The sequence below is a fragment of the Dendroctonus ponderosae genome, unplaced genomic scaffold, assembly GCF_020466585.1.
Source record: "Dendroctonus ponderosae isolate FM_Combo_2020 unplaced genomic scaffold, Dpon_F_20191213v2 Dpon_F_20191213_4, whole genome shotgun sequence".
Taxonomy (NCBI): Eukaryota; Metazoa; Arthropoda; class Insecta; order Coleoptera; family Curculionidae; genus Dendroctonus; species Dendroctonus ponderosae.
The window spans coordinates 207,414-226,951 of NW_026018611.1; the positions used below are offsets into that span (position 1 = coordinate 207,414).

At 38.1% G+C, this 19,538-nt stretch overlaps 4 protein-coding genes across 16 annotated transcripts in view; all 4 read left to right on the forward strand.

The window, feature by feature from the left end:
- LOC109543224 (ephrin type-B receptor 1-B) overlaps positions 1-7,728 on the forward strand; it is a 122,153-nt gene extending 114,425 nt beyond the window's left edge. For 3 of the 9 annotated variants that reach the window (XM_048665513.1, XM_019912815.2, XM_019912817.2), the window contains 7 exons: positions 426-566; positions 960-1,225; positions 1,282-1,491; positions 1,737-1,915; positions 2,223-2,381; positions 2,803-3,658; positions 5,328-5,411. In XM_048665513.1, the coding sequence (XP_048521470.1) occupies positions 426-566; positions 960-1,225; positions 1,282-1,491; positions 1,737-1,915; positions 2,223-2,381; positions 2,803-3,610 (1,763 nt within the window). In that variant the 3' untranslated portion in view covers positions 3,611-3,658; positions 5,328-5,411. Of the gene's footprint in view, positions 1-425; positions 567-959; positions 1,226-1,281; positions 1,492-1,736; positions 1,916-2,222; positions 2,382-2,802; positions 3,659-5,327 lie in introns of all 9 variants that reach the window. The other 6 variants (XM_019912816.2, XM_019912819.2, XM_019912821.2 and 3 more) reach the window with 4 other exon arrangements.
- A 1,267-nt stretch (positions 7,729-8,995) lies between these two features.
- Positions 8,996-12,975, forward strand: LOC109543226 (protein phosphatase 1 regulatory subunit 15A). 2 transcript variants are annotated; one of them, XM_048666176.1, is made up of 3 exons: positions 8,996-9,790; positions 9,977-10,372; positions 11,196-12,975. In XM_048666176.1, the coding sequence occupies exons 1-3, from the start codon at positions 9,317-9,319 to the stop codon at positions 11,409-11,411; spliced, it is 1,086 nt and encodes a 361-aa protein (XP_048522133.1). In that variant the 5' UTR covers positions 8,996-9,316; the 3' UTR covers positions 11,412-12,975. The 2 variants fall into 2 exon arrangements, with proteins under 2 accessions (XP_048522133.1, XP_019768383.2); XM_019912824.2 differs by having other exon boundaries at positions 8,996-10,372.
- A 781-nt stretch (positions 12,976-13,756) lies between these two features.
- On the forward strand, positions 13,757-15,511 carry LOC109543233 (SWI/SNF-related matrix-associated actin-dependent regulator of chromatin subfamily B member 1). The gene is made up of 7 exons (XM_019912841.2): positions 13,757-13,960; positions 14,055-14,245; positions 14,298-14,457; positions 14,518-14,665; positions 14,723-14,934; positions 14,987-15,174; positions 15,242-15,511. The coding sequence occupies exons 1-7, from the start codon at positions 13,880-13,882 to the stop codon at positions 15,375-15,377; spliced, it is 1,116 nt and encodes a 371-aa protein (XP_019768400.2). The 5' UTR covers positions 13,757-13,879; the 3' UTR covers positions 15,378-15,511.
- Positions 15,512-15,805: 294 nt separating this feature from the next.
- LOC109543234 (putative tricarboxylate transport protein, mitochondrial) overlaps positions 15,806-19,538 on the forward strand; it is a 5,939-nt gene continuing 2,206 nt past the window's right edge. Inside the window, exons 1-5 of one of the 4 annotated variants that reach the window (XM_019912846.2) lie at positions 15,924-16,032; positions 16,092-16,158; positions 17,406-17,556; positions 18,135-18,342; positions 18,448-18,671. In XM_019912846.2, coding sequence (XP_019768405.1) covers positions 17,433-17,556; positions 18,135-18,342; positions 18,448-18,671 — 556 coding nt within the window. In that variant the 5' untranslated portion in view covers positions 15,924-16,032; positions 16,092-16,158; positions 17,406-17,432. Of the gene's footprint in view, positions 16,033-16,091; positions 16,159-16,347; positions 16,638-17,083; positions 17,300-17,405; positions 17,557-18,134; positions 18,343-18,447; positions 18,672-19,538 lie in introns of those variants that run through there. The other 3 variants (XM_019912844.2, XM_019912842.2, XM_019912843.2) reach the window with 3 other exon arrangements.

The following is a 19,538-nucleotide window of genomic DNA, read 5'->3' on the forward strand; positions in this document are numbered from 1 at the left end:
TTTTGCAATAATCTTGCGCCACCCTTGCACAAAACGACGATCATTTTTCTAATTTCATAGATAACAGAAGACTGTATTTTTTCTACATAACCCCCTCCCCTGACTTTAAAGCTGGATCCGCCCCTGCACTTTGCGATGCTACTACTTGGCGATGTCAATATGGGGTAGCAAACAAATCGCTTTGTTTGCAACTACATCGCATCTGAGGACGCCTGGAGCTAACGTAAACAAAACGTCCGGTTCATTACTACGTATTCGCGCCCAATTCCTTTGCAAGTTGAACATAAAAAACGCAAATTCTGAAGTGTTTGAATATTTTTTTATTTTACTAATCTGCGGTTTTGCTACAGCGAAAGGTTGTATGGATTTTAAAACAATTGATGGCAAATTTCGATGTTTTTTTGCTAATTTGATGTTCATTTCAGTGACCACTCCACTTTTTACTGGAATAAGTGGTTCGTCACGCACTTACATCGATCCGCACACTTATGAAGATCCCAATCAAGCTGTTCGGGAATTTGCGCGAGAAATTGATGCCAAATGCATTACAATTGAATCAATTATAGGTAAATATCAATTGATTCTCTATCTGAAATCGGCGCGCCAAACACATGCAGCGATAAACTCTCAAATGTCTTAATTCTTAGTTGAGTATTACCAAAAAATTATAAGTATTGAATTTAATTTGCTGCATCTGTTTGGGCGCGGACAGTAATTAGTATAGTATTGATTGTTTGAAACAATTTTTTTTAAGTTAACTCACTTTAACCTTTCTTCACTTATATTTTTTTACAATTTTTTTTTGGGAAGCAACTTAAACTAAGACCAATAAAAAATTCAATTTAAACTTCAACAGAGACATCAATTTAGTTTGGGTTAGTTTAGTTTAGTTTTAGGTTTATTATTATGATTTTGCATGGTATGATTTTAACTTATTTCTTTTTATTTAAATTCATTAGGGTGTTATTTTCAAGGTGGTGGGGAGTTCGGTGACGTTTGCAAGGGCAAACTGAAGATGAACGGGGCCGAAATCGGGGTAGCCATTAAAACCCTGAAGGCGGGCTCGTTAGATAAAAGCCGAAACGACTTCCTCACCGAAGCATCGATTATGGGCCAGTTCGAGCACCCCAACGTCATTTTCCTGCAGGGCGTCGTCACCAAATCGAACCCCGTCATGATCATCACCGAATACATGGAGAATGGCTCATTGGATACGTTTTTAAGGGTGAGTTAACCACTATTTTTCATTTTTCATTCGTTTAATATCTGTTTATTTGGCAGGCAAACGATGGCAAGTTCAAGGTGATACAGTTGGTGGGAATGCTAAGGGGCATTGCTGCCGGTATGCAGTATCTTAGTGAGATGAATTATGTGCATAGAGACTTGGCAGCTAGAAACGTGTTAGTTAATTCTGAGTTAGTGTGTAAAATAGCGGATTTCGGTTTAAGTAGGGAAATAGAAAGTGCCACTGAAGGAGCGTACACGACGAGGGTAAGTGGGTTTTTTATTAGTTGAAAAAATCTAGTATTAGAACTTTCGTCTAAATTGAATAACAACCCGGGGTGCAAACAGTTTTATCCCAATGTGTTTCAAGCCGAAGTCCACTTCGGCTCATTTCGGCACGGACTTCGGGCGTCAACCTAAGCGACTTTACTACGCAAAGCCGGTTGGGACACGTTTTTTGCACCACTGGATTGCCCCGAGTTTTCGCTATTGAATGTTTAATTTCTTTGCAGGGTGGCAAGATTCCAGTGCGATGGACAGCGCCTGAAGCCATTGCTTTCCGCAAGTTTACTTCTGCCAGCGATGTTTGGTCGATGGGCATAGTTTGCTGGGAAGTTATGTCTTATGGCGAACGACCATACTGGAACTGGTCCAACCAGGATGTTATTAAAAGTATAGAAAAGGGCTACAGGTAATTGCTTATCCAGTTTTTCCCGAATTATTAGCGTCGCTATTACCAGACGGTAAACAAGCGAGTCAACATGATTCTCAATCAATTTGACTCATTCAATTTATTAGATGGAGCCGTAGTTAAGGCCATTATGATAATGTATTACGTTCCATTTGCACTATCGATTAGCCGACAATAAAGTGAAACATACATTAGGATTGATAGCTGATAGCGTCATCCGTCATTAGTAATATTGACCAATTGCGATGCCCAATAATATAATGCAATAAATTGTCAACTGTATTAATTCGGTGCCGTTTTTTTGCAGATTGCCTGCGCCCATGGACTGTCCGGAAGCTATTTATCAATTAATGCTGGACTGTTGGCAAAAGGAGCGAACACACCGACCAGCCTTCCAGTCCATTGTAAAAACTCTAGATAAGTTAATTCGTGTCCCGGACACTTTAAGGAAAATTGCTCAGAATCGGTAAGTTTTTGCCTTTAATGTTACGGAAATCAAACGATCATCACATGCCATTTGCCATTTTTGCAGCATGGCGCATTCTATGCTTTACCTGTTGTACTGTTTAGTACCTGTTTAGTTACACGCGCCTTGCCTTTATACACGCGCACACGTTTACATACAATTAGCACTTTCCATTGCCACATTTTGATAAAGCGCATACGGTTTTGTGGTGCAACCAATGTTGCCCCACTGGATTCAAGCGCGTTGCCTCGGCAACGCGGTGTAGTTGATGACGCTTGGCCCGTTGGGCCGATTTGGTTGCACCATGGAACTGAGCGAATTTAGATTTTCAGCGTCTAAGGTGTAATTTAACGTGGAAATTTGAGGAGGCTTGATCATACCAACACATGCACTCACATCGATCTTTCACTTTGCATTTTAGAAGAGCGCTACCGCTTAACCATCACCCAACCACATCCTGGCAACCAAACCCACCACAGCCATATTTGCATTCCCCATCGACTCTTCAAATTGCCGGCGGTAACCCCTATTTTGGTTCCCTGCATAGGAACCACCCTTGCAAGGTTCTTTCGCATATCAATTCGCTGTCGGCTCAATATTTGCCCGATGTTATTCTGCTGCAGAACTACGGGCCGATTGAGCAGACCCCGTACAGTCTGACGCAAGAACAGGTCGAAATGCAGTTGCAGCAGGGATATCGCAACTCTGTGATTGAGCATGAAATGAGAAAGAGATTTAGCGGTATGCCCAGTGGGAGAGAGACAACACTGTACAACGATCCGCGTGAGCACGAAATGAAGGAGTTTAACACCGAAAACTGGCTGAATAGTTCGATGTTTGATCGGCAGTATTACAGTGGCGCGTCCAGCACCACTTCATCAAACTTCTTCAATCAGAAACCTCACTATTACCCCAACTTAGACCCGAATTTCCTCAAACTGAACGACGAGGCGATTTTCAATAAACGTCCCGACGAGGTTTTCCAGCAGAACATTTACGAAACATCGCCCAGTGTGGAACAAGCCAATGAACTGTTCCAGACTTTCGGCGATAATCTGGAACAATTCGCGGAAACTGGCCGGAACGAACGATGCGACTCGAATTTCAACGAACTGGGGGTTACCAATGGCAGTTCGATCGAGCTGGGCAAAAAATGCAAGGATGAAAAAAGTGGTACCAGCGACAATGCTAAATCCTGCCGAGCCTGGGTCGATTTTAACAATTTGTAAATACGCTTTCTGTATTTTGTTAACCAACCATCCCTCTAGGGCTTTAAGGTATTTGATGCTTTTTTTGTTTATTTTTTGCATGGTTTGATGAAACTGTTCACGGCGAGTGTTTTTTATACGCAATGGCGCGAAACGACTGAATTTCGGCAGTGGTTTGGAAAAACCTCGGGGGTAAAGTTGGAACCGGAAAAGGCGTTTTTATAATTTACAGATATATGATTAGGAACTTGACGTGATTGAAGAAAATTCCGAGATTCTGACACTTTTTTTTGTCATTTCAGAAGTGGTTGGAACAGCATTAGGGTCTACAGTAGAATACGTTTCACCTAAATCGTCATCTTTCTCATTATAGCTTAAAGCTGTAGATGCGGTTACGGAGTCGATAATTTGCTCATCGGTCAACATTTCTCTTTACGAATGCCATTATCAATGCTCACATATTCGAAGAAATTGAAATCACGCAATTTGGTTCTGTGTCATACTCGTAGTCAGAATCTTTATACTTTTCTAACCATTCGTTAAGTGTAATTTCATCGTCTGCTTCATAATTATTTTCTTTTCTTACAAATCCCCCATGCTTAAAGCAATTTGCAATGGTTTTTCGGCTAACTTTTCTTTCATCCTGGGCACAAAACACCACTTATTTTGTGATCCATACATGTCACTATTTTCAATTATGCAAGATACTAATAATCAATAAAATAATGATAATCACAATAACTTGAATAATAAAACAAGGCTGCGAAAACAAGAGAATAAACACGAGACACTTTGTTGATATGACCTGCTACGTCACAATCGTGATAGGCAACCGACGATACGGATTCGGCGTTTTTGGCGGAAAATATGTGATTTCAATTTAACATAGTTTTAAAATTATTATAGAGACTTTTTTGCAAAAAAATTATGTCAGTGTAATGTTTGCCGTAACTACTTTCTTTATTTCATTTAAAAAAAAATGAAAACACCCTATTCTCTGGAATTCAATCGAGCCATCTTCAGGGCCAATTTTACGTCAAACGATTTGCGAACCACTGTCGAAAAACTTGAGTTCCTGCTATCAAACCCTGATTATTGACCATCTATCTACGTTAACGAGCATGAACTATCTAGTTAAAATGCAGCACCCAGCATTATAATTGAATGATATTCCTAACTTTCCTGGGTTTCAGTCAAAGTGTGAAGTAAAAATTTTGAAACATTGTTTATTTCATTACGTTTCGGCGAGACAACAGCGCCATCATCAGATTTAAAATTTTACACAAACTCATGATTGGTAAAAATCAACGTCCTTTTAGGTCTTTGCCTTCTTGAAAACCTTGAGTTTTTGAAACTCAAGGAAAACTTCACAGTTTGACTGAAATCCAGGAAAGATAGGAATATCATAACAAGTACACGCAGTCAGGAAAATAAATCAGAATTATAAACGACTCACCGTGAATCACCCTGTATAGTAGTAGATAATGCTTGAACTTTGTTAGCTGTGCTTCCTATCGACTAGCGAGTGTAAAACGAAAATAAACAGTCCAACACTCAGAGTTTGTTTTCAAGAAAATGCATGTGCCTGCCTAAACACCATGTCAGTAACTCTTGCCGCCTCTTTGATCAATTTCTGGGGATTTCAGAGCCTTCCCTAGCTTTTAGGCGACCAATTCGACATGTACCTACTATTCGATTTTTCTGAGCAATTGTTCTGAACCGGTTGTTCGCTTTCCAGTTCCACCAATCCCTTATCAGCAGACGCGCCAGATTTAACCCAGTTTACCTCCGTCGAAGAGTGGCTCAACTCCATAAAAATGACGCGATACTTGGAGAATTTCCATGCTGGAGGCGTCAACTCAATGGACGCGGTGGTGAATCTCACCGTGAAGGAATTGACCGAGTTGGGCATCACTCTGGTCGGACATCAGAAGAAGATCATGAACAGTGTACAGAACATTCGGGCGCAAATTCGCGTCAACGGCAACGAAGGTTTTCTTGTCTAAAGCCCCGAATCACGACTTTTAACACTAAATCTCGTTTGTGTCAAATTTAGCGTAAAGTGAGTATTGTGTGTAATCCCCTCCTCCGTCTTTGTAAATTTGTTATATTTATTATTTTATTTGATGTGGATCTAATCGGCGAAATTGCTCATTAAATCATCGCATCATTTAGTCACTCATTGCACTCGATACAAATCCAGTGATGGAAAGGTTACTTTCTAACTATTGCGGCAGCTTGTGCTTTTATTTATTAGTACTTTTTCTACTTATACGTAATGGGACGATACTTGGCTTTCGTTATGAGCGAATTAAATGTGATTTATTATTTTTAGATTATGTAATTGTTTATGCTTTTGTAATGTCCGGCCCCCTGTTTATATACATATAACTGTGTCATATAGCTATTAGGACAGTTTATATCAATGTTCAGAGGCGAGTGTTTGATTCTGCGACAATCATTCATCAGCCAATGGGCTGAGAGCGAAAACAGCTCACTTTTCACACGTTTATTCAATAATACTGCCAAAGCAATCAAATGGGAGCCTCTGAATATTCAGTGCACATCGAACTTACTTTTGATTAGTTATTAGGACAAGCGACGAGCCGTAACCGATCAAATCTAAGCTTGATTACGCTTCCAATATGAACAACTTAATCAAGTTTTTACGTTGGAATTTCCAGTTGTTTTCCCCATTTTTTCGTCACAAAATAACTTAAGGCAAAACACCAAAAGTAAGTAGTTGTAATGATAATAAAAAAATAATAAAAGCATTATTTTTTCACATATCAGATTAATAAATAAGATGTTTATAACAGATGGTTTATTGAAGGATGTTTTGTTGATTTTGCGACGCAAACAGAAAAATTAATCAAACCTGTATACTCGATTCTGTACGATGTGGCTATAATCAAAACCAACTTTAAATTATTTATAATAGTTGTTGTAAATACTAACTAACTACGTGAACCAGATGATCGAACAAATGGCAACTACAAATGAAACAATGAATCGAACGTTACAAATAATTAAAAAAAGAGGGTTGAACTTTAGGGCAAATGACCGTTTTGCTTGCAAAAACAAACGATGTTTTGGCAGCAGTTAAATCGGATTTAGCCACTGTTGATACATGATTTTTAAGATGCAAAACGCGCTTTTTCCTTTAAAGCCAGCCGAAATATAACCCCCAAGATTTCCCACACGCCCATTAAAAATCCATAGAGAAAATATTCTTGAATAGTTGATGTTTAAGCCACCCTGTAAAGAAATTCCTTTTATATACATAAAATATTAGCTAGTGAAATTCTATGTAAAATTAACTGTCCGTAGAATATATTTGAGACTCCATGGTCTAAAAGTAAAATTCTAAAACTACGTCGTATGTAACGGAGAAAAGTCGATAGCAATAAATCAGTGTTATTTTGTATATGATTTTTAAATCGGTGTTTTAATGTAATATACGAGACTTGCAGGTACACATGTTATTTTAGAAACGTTCAAACTTTCTTTGATCAGCGACACGCATCAGATTGGATTAATTTTAGAGACTTTTATTTAAGATTGTTTTGTTATTTTGTTCAAAAAATTCAACAGTAACCCCGACAGTTTTCATGTTTTTATATGTATTTAGGGAAATGACTGAAGCCTACTCAAATTACATGTAGCTACCCTTTTAATATATTAAAGATAGTATGTATAACGATAATTTAAAAAACATTCCATATTTCCTGTATTTTTTTCCTTCCGGGCCCTTTGCAGGTATTCAAATGCCTTGAGCTGAGCGTCTTGTCTACATACCTATTTATTATTTATATCACTTTAATTTCTCTTTTACAATATAATATAGAACAGTATAAACGAAACAAAATATTCTCAAGAACTGCATGCGCAAGTGAGCTTGAGAATATTTGTCTTTTGTATTTACATGACACACGAAGCTTGTGATTTATTTCTAATCAGAAACGCCTAAGCATAACGGGAATAAATAGCAATTGGTGTATAATAATCGAAGGATAATTTATTCCACGTTAAGACTCTTATACAGTTTTTAATATATCTTTCTATACTATTTATAAGTCAGTGTAAAATTGTAATATATTTGTAAAATATAAATTTATTCAATATAAAATATTAGCTTACATAGTTGTCTTTTTAATTATTATTCGATTTGTATGTTTAAATGTGAATGTTGGACTTGAGAGAGTTCAGTTTCAGCTTTTATATTTTCTTTGTTTTTGTACCTTCTCCTAAAGTGGTTTCAAATATTTCCAGTCGTTAATTGGATGGGAATCAAGTTTTACAGTTTGGGAAGAGTTTTTTTAAGTAATTTTTTGCGCAACTTTCTCCTAAGGGAATTTTTATAATCAGGTCAAGTCTTTTAGAGCTAATTATTTTTAATTAGTTTTTGTTTTCATACTATTCTCGACTAAAGTAAACTTCCTTGACAATCAGACGAAAGCTTTATTTTACAAACTGGCCCAATTTATCCTATTTGTGCCAAGTATTTTATAAAAAAAAACAATACAAAAAGATGCTGTTAAATTTTTTCATTCTCCGTTTCTAAACTAAAAGATAAGGCATCAAAATGGTTTCGTTATAGTAAATAGTTCTTTTACCGGTTTGTAAACGAAAAGCAACGTTTTTTTAAATTCTTCCACGATGTGCCATATGCTATAAATAGCGACTGACTAACTAGAGGGCAGGACAAGCAAATGCAAGGTTGCCGTTCCAGTAAAAGATAATTACGATTATGCTGTCTCAAGGATTTGTCACTCAGTCAATGTGATCAATCCAGCCCTCCCTACTACGCAACGAGTTCAATGCGCGCAGTGTTGCCAGTCGCCACCCAAATAGCCAATCTTTCCTGGTTCGTAATTTTAATAGTCCGCCAACAATAACTCTTGTTAGCTTTACATATTTGCAATGATACATAAAGACCAATAGTGTTGCATTACGCTCGCATATTAGACTAACTGTTTAGTCTTGGCATGAATTTATTATACAAATACAAATATGATACTCGTATCTGATCTGTGTTCAGTCGTTCGATAACTTTTGTTCGCATCACTATGTGCTTCTAGTGCAAATGTAATTTTTTACTTTCCGTTATATCTTATGGATTTGCTATTTTGGTGGAGACTGGCAACGCTGCGCGCATTGAACTCGTTGGGTAGTAGGAATGGATGTTTTGATCGACGTACAGGAGTACCGTCCGAACCCAATAAAATTAACAACATTATAAGGCACATATGCTGATCACTTATTAATTAAGCACGTTTTTTCCCTGGACTACGCGCGTTAAGCATCGCTAGACAAAAGCACTAACTAAACACTAGAGAATTCCACACTATACAATTTTTTCTTTGACTACGTGGCAACACCGATTTAATCTTACATGTCAAGGAATGATTGAGTGAAAGTCATTTATTTCAAAATGGCAGGCTAACTATGTTGTGATATTGAGCGACAATCCTGAATATCTGTTTAAAATGGCTGTTTTTAATGCTGAATCTTTACCAAGTGATATTGAAAGTTTCCAAAGTGTGTCCTGCGAAAATTCCGGTAAAACTACGAAAAAATTCACACCGCATTTGAAAGAGCCAAGCCTGAACAGCGCTGGGAGTGCAACTCACCATTTTCATTGTAAGTTTTTGATCGCAAGAACTGTTTGTTGTTGTTGCAGACATTGTTGTTACTGTGACCAATAAGCGAATCACAATATTAACAATGTTGTCATTGGGGTGCCCGAGCGCCAAAAGCCCGATGAAGGGACCCGTAAGCCCGTCAACACGATGTGCCCCAAACTTTGTCACCAACAATCGAACGCTCCGTTCGCAGAAAACGTTCACTAATCCGAACTACGTCAACGAATTCCCGAGTAACATGCGACCAGTTGACAATTCTTTACTTAATTACCCAAATTCTGGTCATAAACCGATAATGGCCTGCGAAAACAGCCCCCGCTTGCCCGAACCACCATCAGGTAGTCCATTAGATAAAGAGGGTGAGTTGGGTAGAGGCAATGAAGCAATTCACACATTGCTGGGTTCCACGAAGGTCGGCCCATTTCACGGCCAACAGTTGAAAGAGCACCCCGAAGTTAATAAAGTCACAGAAAAGCATCAGTCGTCGGACGCGTTGGATCACAATTCACCCTCTTCTCGCCAGCCCGAAGTCATGGACACATCCAACTCAATTGAGGACTCTCAACTCAACAACTCAATTGAGAAAGTATACATCTGGAGGTCACGCATCAGGATCCGCAGGCCATCTTTAAGTCAGTCGTCGGACGCTTTGGATCACAATTCACCCTCTTCTCGCCAGCCCGAATTCATGCACATATCCAACTCAATTGAGGACTCTCAACTCAACAGCAACTCAAGTGAGGACTCTCAACTCAACAGCAACTCCATTGAGGACTCTCAACTCGACAACAACTCAAGTGAGAAAGTATTCATCTGGCGGTCACGCATCAAGATCCGCAGGTCATCTTTAACGGCCAGTGAGGACTCATTTGTTGCCTCTGATAATGAGGGCATTGAGGAGTTTACCAGCGAAGACGAATCCAGTGATGAAGAGCCTGCTTCCTCTAGGCGAAGACTCTCAGTCAGCGAAAGTGAGGACAGTTTTATCATGTTTGAGAAGGCTGATGTGGAAAGCATGGACGATCTGTCCGAGGAAGAAGATGATTATGAAAATGAAGATGATAATGAGGACGAAGAAGCTGCTGATCAAAGTGGGAGCAGTGACGAAGTTGTTTACCGTACAGTGACTCCAAGAAAGGTAAGAAATACACCCTAAGCATGTGAATTTCTGTATCTATAGCCTATAATTCTAAGCGCCTGATAAGACTCGATGCGGTATTTTTATCTTGATTAGCCATCTCAAGTAATAAGGACAATGAGCAACTTATTAATAGCCTTAAATCTTAAAGCTGATGAACAGATTCAACAAAATCAGGTACAAAACCCGAAACTCTCTAATCATTTACCCTCAGGGCCAACTTTTCAAACAAGGTCAATTCCTTCCTTGGGTGCTGTTGTCCGCAATGCCATTCTCAACTCATAAATCTTGTTATTGACTAAGGCCTTGACCGATAGTGGAAACCATTCACAACCAGAACACGATAATTTTATTCACATAATAACTGATAGCCTGGCATATTCAATTGTTGTTTGCGTTTCATCAGGCTTTTATCATGGGAACTATTAAAACCCCATTATTCTGTCTTAAGTGAAAGTAAGCCTAACAATGGATTTCTTTAGTGCGCATTCCAAGAATAACCAACCAGCTTAGGTACCGTCCCTTTTGGCCAAACAAACTTGACGGCAATGAGAGTTTAATAGGTTTTTAACTTTGTACAATCCATATTAGTGGCTCTTATTTAGAGGATTATTAACTGTTGCTGTTCTGACTCATCTCGATGATGAACTTTGATTCATGCTTCGGTGTTTCAGAAAACAAATGCATGCTTTTTTTAATTGCCGACGTTTCGCCATTTATTCAAGCCTGCGTATGCCTAAACGATGTAAAAACACTTGTTTTTCCATCGATCCAATTCGCGTTATAAAATGAGCAAGTTGATTAAAATCGAAATCATTTTCAGGTCACATTTGCCCCCGATGAAAACCTATGCACAGTCCACCGAATGATCAAATGGTCATTCGCCTATGAAGCAGCCAGAAAGGGCCATTGGGAAACGTATGCTAGAGATCGTTGCAGGTTCAAAGATAGAATCCTTCGAGTTGAGCGCAACATCAAGCTGGTTTTGGATCCGAAACATCGCGCCAAAATATACAGCGAGAGATTTTTAGCTGTTTAATTCGGAAAAAAGAACGAAATTCAGACTACTATTTTCACATTCAACAACTCTTTTGTAACTAAAATCAGGAAATTATATCATGTAAGTGAAATCAGTGGGTCAAGTTCGTATTGCTAACAAAGCGCCTGGTATCAAGTAGCGCTGTTACATTAATTGCAAATAGATCTGTTGCTTTTTGACCAGCAAGTCCTCATTAACATATATTTTTTTCCACGCTTGATTTGGACCATTTAACTCCATGTGATAAACTAGCTGAACCATCTTGGTACCAGGCCAACCCCCATTTTATTTAATAGGAGAGATCATTTTTTTGACTGTTTTGCTTAGTATCATGCTGTTATTTTAGTAAAAGTCACGTTTTTTTGAACGCCGAACGACTAGGAAATCAGCAAAGTTAATTTGCCATTGAAACTTCTATCCAATGATTTCCATTGCATTTTATTTAGAAATGCTAAGCACGTCTATCTCAAGTGTTTACGCTTACTTGAGCATATTTAAAATACTAGCATGATATTAACATTTTGAATAATGTAAGACTGTGATAACTACTAGCGTGTACATAAGAACAATGCAAATATTAGATTACGCGTATTAATTAAATTGATTTTTCCATCTTGAAACTCAAAAAATGCTCTTCTTTGTCGTCCAGACATCACAATTTGTATTATGGTTTTTCAAATTTTCTATCTCATGCGTCTTTAATATTAACGTTAGGCTGTTTAGTACCTGATCTAAATAATTCAGCTAACTTTTCACGGGGACTTCTAAGCACCAATATCCTATATTTAGACTATAATGCTCATTTCTGTGCGTCGTATTTCTAGTTTTTTAGTCGCAAATTATTTTTAAAGTATTCAGCAGTTGTGGGTTGGTGGCTTTTTTCGATTTGTTCAAAAGAACGGTGCTGCTCATATTTTTATTAGTAATTGCTTATTTTGAAACGCTTATGGACTTTTAAAATTGTTTTGCATATGCAAATTCAAATACGGATTTCTTCAAAGGAACAGTGCTGCTTACATTTTTATTAGTAATTTCTTTAGTTTGAAACGTTTATTGGCTTTTAAATTGTCTTGCATATGCAAAAATCGTTACCATTTTAAAACTCGGGGCTTCAAAATGATTCGTTAGAACGTTATATTAGTTGATAATTATTTACCTATGTTATTGTACATCATTGGCTACGTAAAGCGAGTTTGGTTGATGGAAATATTATAAATATCCGATTTCTTGCCGTTAAATACAAATGTTTTATTCGATTTTACTTTGTAAACTTTTCCAGTGGGGGTTTAATCACACCTATATGTGTTTATTTTAAGTAATTGTTCACTGGGTTTTAGAGTTCGTAAATTTCCACAATTAAACTGCTTTAAGGTGCAATAAAATCCCATTAGATTTTGTTACATTTTGTTTTTTACGGTTCTGTTATAGATTTTTAGTGCCAAAATCAAAATTATCTGGTGTACTTTGACGTTAATATGGTGCGTAACATTTAGGATATCTATTATTCCCATTATACATACATATGTGTTTGTGTATTAATTAATTAATATATGTATGTACCTTATAGGCAGTGCAATTCTCTATTCCCCGTAAATCCATTTTCAAGCTGTTAGGCGACTGTATGAGAGAAAAGTAATTTCAGCGAACAAGCAGAAAGTCATCCAGTTTTTTTAAATGAAAAAACCCTATTGTATTAAATCTTTTTCGCGATTTTTTCCCTTAATATCAATAAAATCCTTTATGCGCAAAAAAATGTTTAGAAAAAGACACAACGACCACCATCCAAGTCGACGACGCGCTGACACTGACACTCGTATCTAACGGTAGCTCAGATATTTTCGGTGAATGGCGCGCAGTTTAAAAATGTACATTTAGCGCAAAAGTATTTTTGTAAAACAAATTTGCAGGAGCATATTTAAATAAATTGCATTAAGTTTCCTAAACAATATTGGTAAGAAAGTGTTTCAAGTCCGTACCAATTTGCCTGCTGTGACGCTTCCCAAAATATGTTGATGGCTTCAAATGGAAACGAAAAATGAAGAAATATTTTGAGGCAGTTTTTATGGAGAAAGTTTTTTGAGTAGCTTATAAAGGTAACGAAGATTTAAAAGAAACAATAAGTGTAGGTATTTGGTTACATTTTTATATAATTAGATTAAGTCTACCTAAATTCGCACCACCCGTATGGGAAATTTTTTTATTAACAATTTTTCTTAATTTGGGAATTTATTTAAATATGCTGCAATTTGTTTTACAAGGATACTTCAAGGCGCAAATGTAAATTTTCAAACTGCGCGCCTTTTAGCGGATGCAGAGTTGCCAAGATCCGGGCAAGCATAATATCTGTGCTACCGCTAGACGCGTGTGACATTGACATTTCACTGTCAGTCCATTGTTTATAAGTGCCGGAATCTTGTTTAATAACAAGAACTTTAATTGGAAAATCTCAGCGAAACTGTGAAGGAAAAATGGCAGTCCGGACGTACGGGGATAAACCGGTCACATTCAAGTTGGAAGATAATGGGGAATACTTCTGCGTTGGCTCAGAGGCAAGTTGAACCTGTCCCCGATTAACACTCGACAATCGCGTTACTTAAACACCAAGAACTGATCCAAAATCCTAAAATTTTACAATTTTAACAGGTTGGGAACTACTTGCGCTTGTTCCGAGGCTCCCTGTACAAAAAATACCCTGGCATGTTCAGACGCTCGATTACCAATGAAGAACGAAGAAAACTGATCGAGTTGGGGCTGTCCCAACATTGTCTGGCCAGCAGTATTTCCCTGTTACGTGCCTCTGAGGTGGAGGATATTATTGAGGGAAACGATGACAAGTAAGAATGCACTTTATACCCTAAAAAAACCGCTAGACGAATCAACTCGCAGATACAAGGCAGTGTCGGTGCACACAAGCGACCCGCCCGCTCCCAGGGAAAGCAAGAGCAAGAAAAACACCCAATGGGTGCCATCCTTGCCCAATTCCAGTCACTTGGACGCAGTGCCTCAGGCTACTCCCATCAACAGAAATCGAGTGGCAGCCAAAAAGGTGCTAATAGCCCCAAAAAACCTTCGAAGACTTTAACAAAACCGTTGATTTTTTTTATAGATAAGGACGTTTCCGCTGTGCTTCGACGACACTGATCCACAATTGAACATCGAAAACGCTTGCCAACAAGAGCTGTTGGTGCCGATTCGATTGGACATGGAAATTGAGGGGCAAAAACTTCGCGATACTTTCACTTGGAACAAAAGCGGTACTACAACAGCCGACTTTTAGCATAGGCGCTTGTTTCATTGCGACGCATTTCTAGAGAGTCTGATAACGCCGGAACAGTTTGCCGAGGTGTTATGCGATGACTTGGACTTGAATCCGCTCGCATTTGTGCCGGCAATTGCCCAAGCCATTAGGCAGCAACTTGAGGCCTTTCCGAACGAGCCCCCAAGCATTATTGAGGAAAACACCGACCAGCGAGTGATCGTTAAACTAAACATCCATGTGGGAAACACTTCACTGGTTGACCAGGTAAGCCCCGTCCAACCTGACTGGAGTTTTGGAGTAATCAACGCCTGTCCAGGTTGAATGGGACATGAGTGAAAAGCAGAACAACCCCGAAGAGTTCGCCTTGAAGCTTTGCTCCGAGCTGGGATTAGGCGGCGAGTTTGTAACGGCGATTGCATACTCAATTAGAGGACAGTTAAGCTGGCATCAACGAACTTATGCCTTTAGCGAAGCTCCCTTGCCCACAGTGGAAGTTCCTTTCAGGTAAAAGTCCAATCCAAGGAATGTTAATGTTAGAGAAAGATGATTTCAATAGATTTTTTTCACTTAGGCCGCCATCGGAATCTGACCAGTGGGCCCCTTTTCTGGAAACCTTAACCGACGCCGAAATGGAGAAAAAGATCCGGGATCAGGACCGAAACACTCGAAGAATTCGACGATTGGCAAACACTACGCCAGGATGGTAGACTGGATTTTTTTCAACGTAGGAAGCTGATGTAATTTTATTGGAATTAACTTTAGTTGAAAGCGAGTTATTTCAGATTCATTTTATTGACTATTCGAAAGAAAAAATTATACAGAAATTAAATTTTATTTAAAACCTGTGGTTTCTTGCTAAATCCCTAAAAAACAATAAGTTAGTGAGCAAATGATGGGAGACGTTGCCCAAAAGCGCTTTGTTATCAGTAGCTAATAGTTTACAACATAGATTAAGACAAGTTTTCAATGGATTTGACCTCTACTGCTTTTAACATCAATGATCTTCAATCGATTTCCGGGGTTGTCACGCACCCAATTTCATCCCAGAAGATCGCCTTTACAACGTCCTAATCCCGTTTTATCTCACCTATTTGAGGTAAAAAATTGCCACTGCCACTGCAATTGGCCATAGTTTTCCGCTGATGAGCGCAATGTGAAAAAGTCTGCGGCACAAATTAGATTGAGTTAAAAACTATCCGAGCTCAATGCGAATTTGCCCGCCACCTTGACAACAGGGCATTGTTTTGATAGTGAAAATCGTAGCTCTGACGTTTAGAGGTTAAACACCGTTGTCAACAAATCACTAAGTGCGGGCCATTTTTCAAGTTTTCCAGAATTTTATGGAAATTAAGGCGCGATTTGGTAAGTTCAACCCATGTGGATCTGGAGGAACTAAACGGGATTTTCTGCCTTTTTGACAGGCGCTCATATGCTGGCATTGACCCGAAAAGGCGCCTTACATTGAACGCCGCTTCCCAAATTTTTCAGGCAATTACAAACCAGTTTTTCCCTATAGATTGTTGCCTAATAACGTACTGGCCAAATTAACGAAGCCATAGTTTGGATGCTTAATAAAAACCGCGCTTTATTAGCTGTCTTGCGTTGCCAGCTTTAATGACCGAGTGCGATGAGCTAAGAACGAAAAAATGCTGAATTTGGCCCCAAAAAGCCAAAAAACTAAACCGCTTCAGTGAATCTACTACTGATTTTCTCAAAAATACCCAATTAATCAAACTCTGAACTGGCACTAGTTTCATCACTTTTATCTCTTGAACACAACATCCATAAACAATCTGCCTTTCAGTGTTAAAACTAGTGGTTAATCAAAATCACACACTCAGCTTGATGGTTGGATTTGTTCATGAATTTGTAAAGTCGACAAGGTTAAGCAGTAACATTTCTATCGTCCTTCAACTGCTTTCAACAATTTAGTTAATCGGTTTGATGCATTTGTAATTGGTGATTGGGTGAGTGTCTGCTGAATTTTATTAGCGTTCTTTTCGATAATGCTTTATGAATATGCTAAAGAGTAGGTGATTTTTATATGGACGAAGAAAAGGTCTTTGCTTCAGTCTACTGAAATCTTGGCGCACATGCTTAAAAAATTAATACAAATCTTCCATTCTAGCGCGCGCTTATTTGCGCTTTGCAAAGTTCAGAAAAACATTAGACAAAGCGTTTACACACGAAGCACTTGATGTTTACCTGGCTTTAAATTGGTTTATCTGAGACTTAGCTAAGTGTGTTTATTAAGTTCATTTAAGCCTTCTGTAAGCTACTGTCGGCAATTAGTGGACTTTGACTAGATTTGGCTGAATGCGGGCAAAAACGGGAATGTTTCGATAAAAGTCTCATTCATATTCAAATGTTATTCATTAATATGTAAGCTTTCAAGTATGATCGGAATATTTCCTTATCAATCAGTTTGAACAGCGAACTGATATGGCAAGTCAAGTGCTCACCCAGTGAAGGAAAGCAAACGTTACGTGTCACAACTGTAGCCGAGATTTGAGCGAATTTTACAGAAAAATGTCTTAAAAGTTCTAATGCAAATAGGCTAAATGTAGGCATTTATAAACCAAATGTTTATTTAGCGAGCGCGTAGAATAACCGTAGAGCACGTAACTGGGTACATATTATCTAATATCGCTTATAGTGAGAGCAGAAGCAATAATGTTTAGTTAAACAGGACATTAGCCTGAGAATAGTTATTAATTTTGTGAATTAAATGGCAGACACCTCACCCAAACCTGGCGATTAGCATGTCACCTCAAAATCCACCAAGAGCGTCCTCCTCACCATTCCACCGTAGACCGTGGTTGCTTCAAAATGGGGCTGCCGCAGCTGCTGGTGGAGGAAACAAAGGAGTTAAAGGCATCATTGCAGGTAATAGTCAACGATTTTTTCCTCTGTTCTAATATGGTCTTGAACACTCTGTATATGAGTATTGAGGAGAAACACTATCAGTTGAACTAGAAAAACGCGCTTGCAAAAATTCAAGTTCTGTAAAAAAATCAAATCGTCCAAAATGTTTCAAAATATATATTATTTTCATCCATTGTGTATATTTTCCTGATTCAATCAAGAATGGCGTGCCAAATGTGAAGACAAACTGATGATGGTGGAGAAAAACACCGAAACGTTTTCGTAACATTTTAAATGGTAAACAATAAAATTGTCTGGAAACCAGGAATTTCTTTTGAATTATTTTCATCGCAAAGAAGTGAGAAATTCAACCAACTCTAAAATAAACCCGCTCGACCACAGTTAACCGAAATAACTAAAAACTCCAATCTGAAACTGTTTAACACCCGCTAAAAAAACTCCAAGTTTTATACTCATTTAAAGAATCCAACGAGCTCAGTAATCGAAAATTAAAACAGTGAAAAAATTTGGGAAAATCTTCGCACCAAAGAAAAAAATTTATAATTTGTCAAAACCGTTAATATAGCTGATGGTTCCAGGTGGAATAACTGGCGGTATCGAAATATGCATAACTTTCCCCACCGAATACGTAAAAACACAGTTACAACTGGATGAAAAGGGGGCCGCAAAGCAGTACGAGGGCATTGGGGATTGTGTGAAGAAAACTGTGAAGAACCACGGATTTTTTGGCCTCTATCGAGGCCTCAGTGTGCTACTGTATGGATCCATTCCCAAGAGCGCCGTAAGGTAACCGAACTTTCCACTGCTTCACTATTCCTACCTAACAGACGAACTTGCGATGGAGTTTAAAATTTTTTTCCCAAAAATCTATTCATTATCTATTTTTTTAAGGTTTGGCTCATTTGAAACGTTCAAGGGAATGGTAGTGCAACCAGACGGTTCACTATCACCTGGAAATCGATTATTGTGCGGTTTGGGGGCTGGAGTTTGCGAAGCCATTTTCGCTGTCACGCCTATGGAAACCGTTAAAGTGAAGTTCATTAACGACCAACGAAGTGCAAACCCCCGATACAAAGGGTTCTTCCATGGAGTTGGAATCATTATTCGAGAACAAGGTATTAGAAATAGTAGCCACCCACATAGCAAAATGATATTCCCAGAATATACCTGGAACATTCATGTGATGTACATGCATATTCCAGGGACATACGTGAGTTCCATTATGAACATTCCATGTATGTTCCAGGAATCTGTCAGAGTTAATACACTGGATATTCATGGTATGTTCTGGGAATGTACATGGTATGTTTAGTGAATGTACATGTGCATGTTCTGACAATGTACCTGGTATGTTCAGTGAATATACATGTGTATTTTCTGAGAATGTACCTGGTATGTTCAGTGAATGTATATGGTATGTTCAGGGAACATACATACATATATGTAACGAAAAAAACGATACTTTATTTCATCTTATTAGTTTATTCACATATTTAAGTATTTACTGATTTAATTTTTCAACAAGAGTTACTCACAACTAATCTAAAACTAATTAAATGGATAATAAATAAATTCAAATATAACTTATAACTACGGACTAAAAATCTAAATTAACATTTTCAGCATTTTTGCCGTTGTCGAAATGATGTGTGACTGTGAGATAAAAACAAACCTTTATCTAAAAAACTGCACTTATTCTTTTATATTCCTTACATGTTCCCGCTCTGTGGCTTTTGCCCTTTCATTTTGTTCTCGATCAATTAAAGTGTTTCGCAATATGCTCTTAACAAAAATTCTATAAGCAATTACAAATTTTAATATTGGTCACAACAACAAAATACAATTAATAGTTTTACATTGATAGACTATTCTATTTTGTAGAAAAACAGTTAGGTATAGCAATTTGCATTGATACATTATTTTCATTTTACTTTTGTTGCTTTCCTTCGATCCAAGAAAACATGCTTATCGCAAAATAGAAA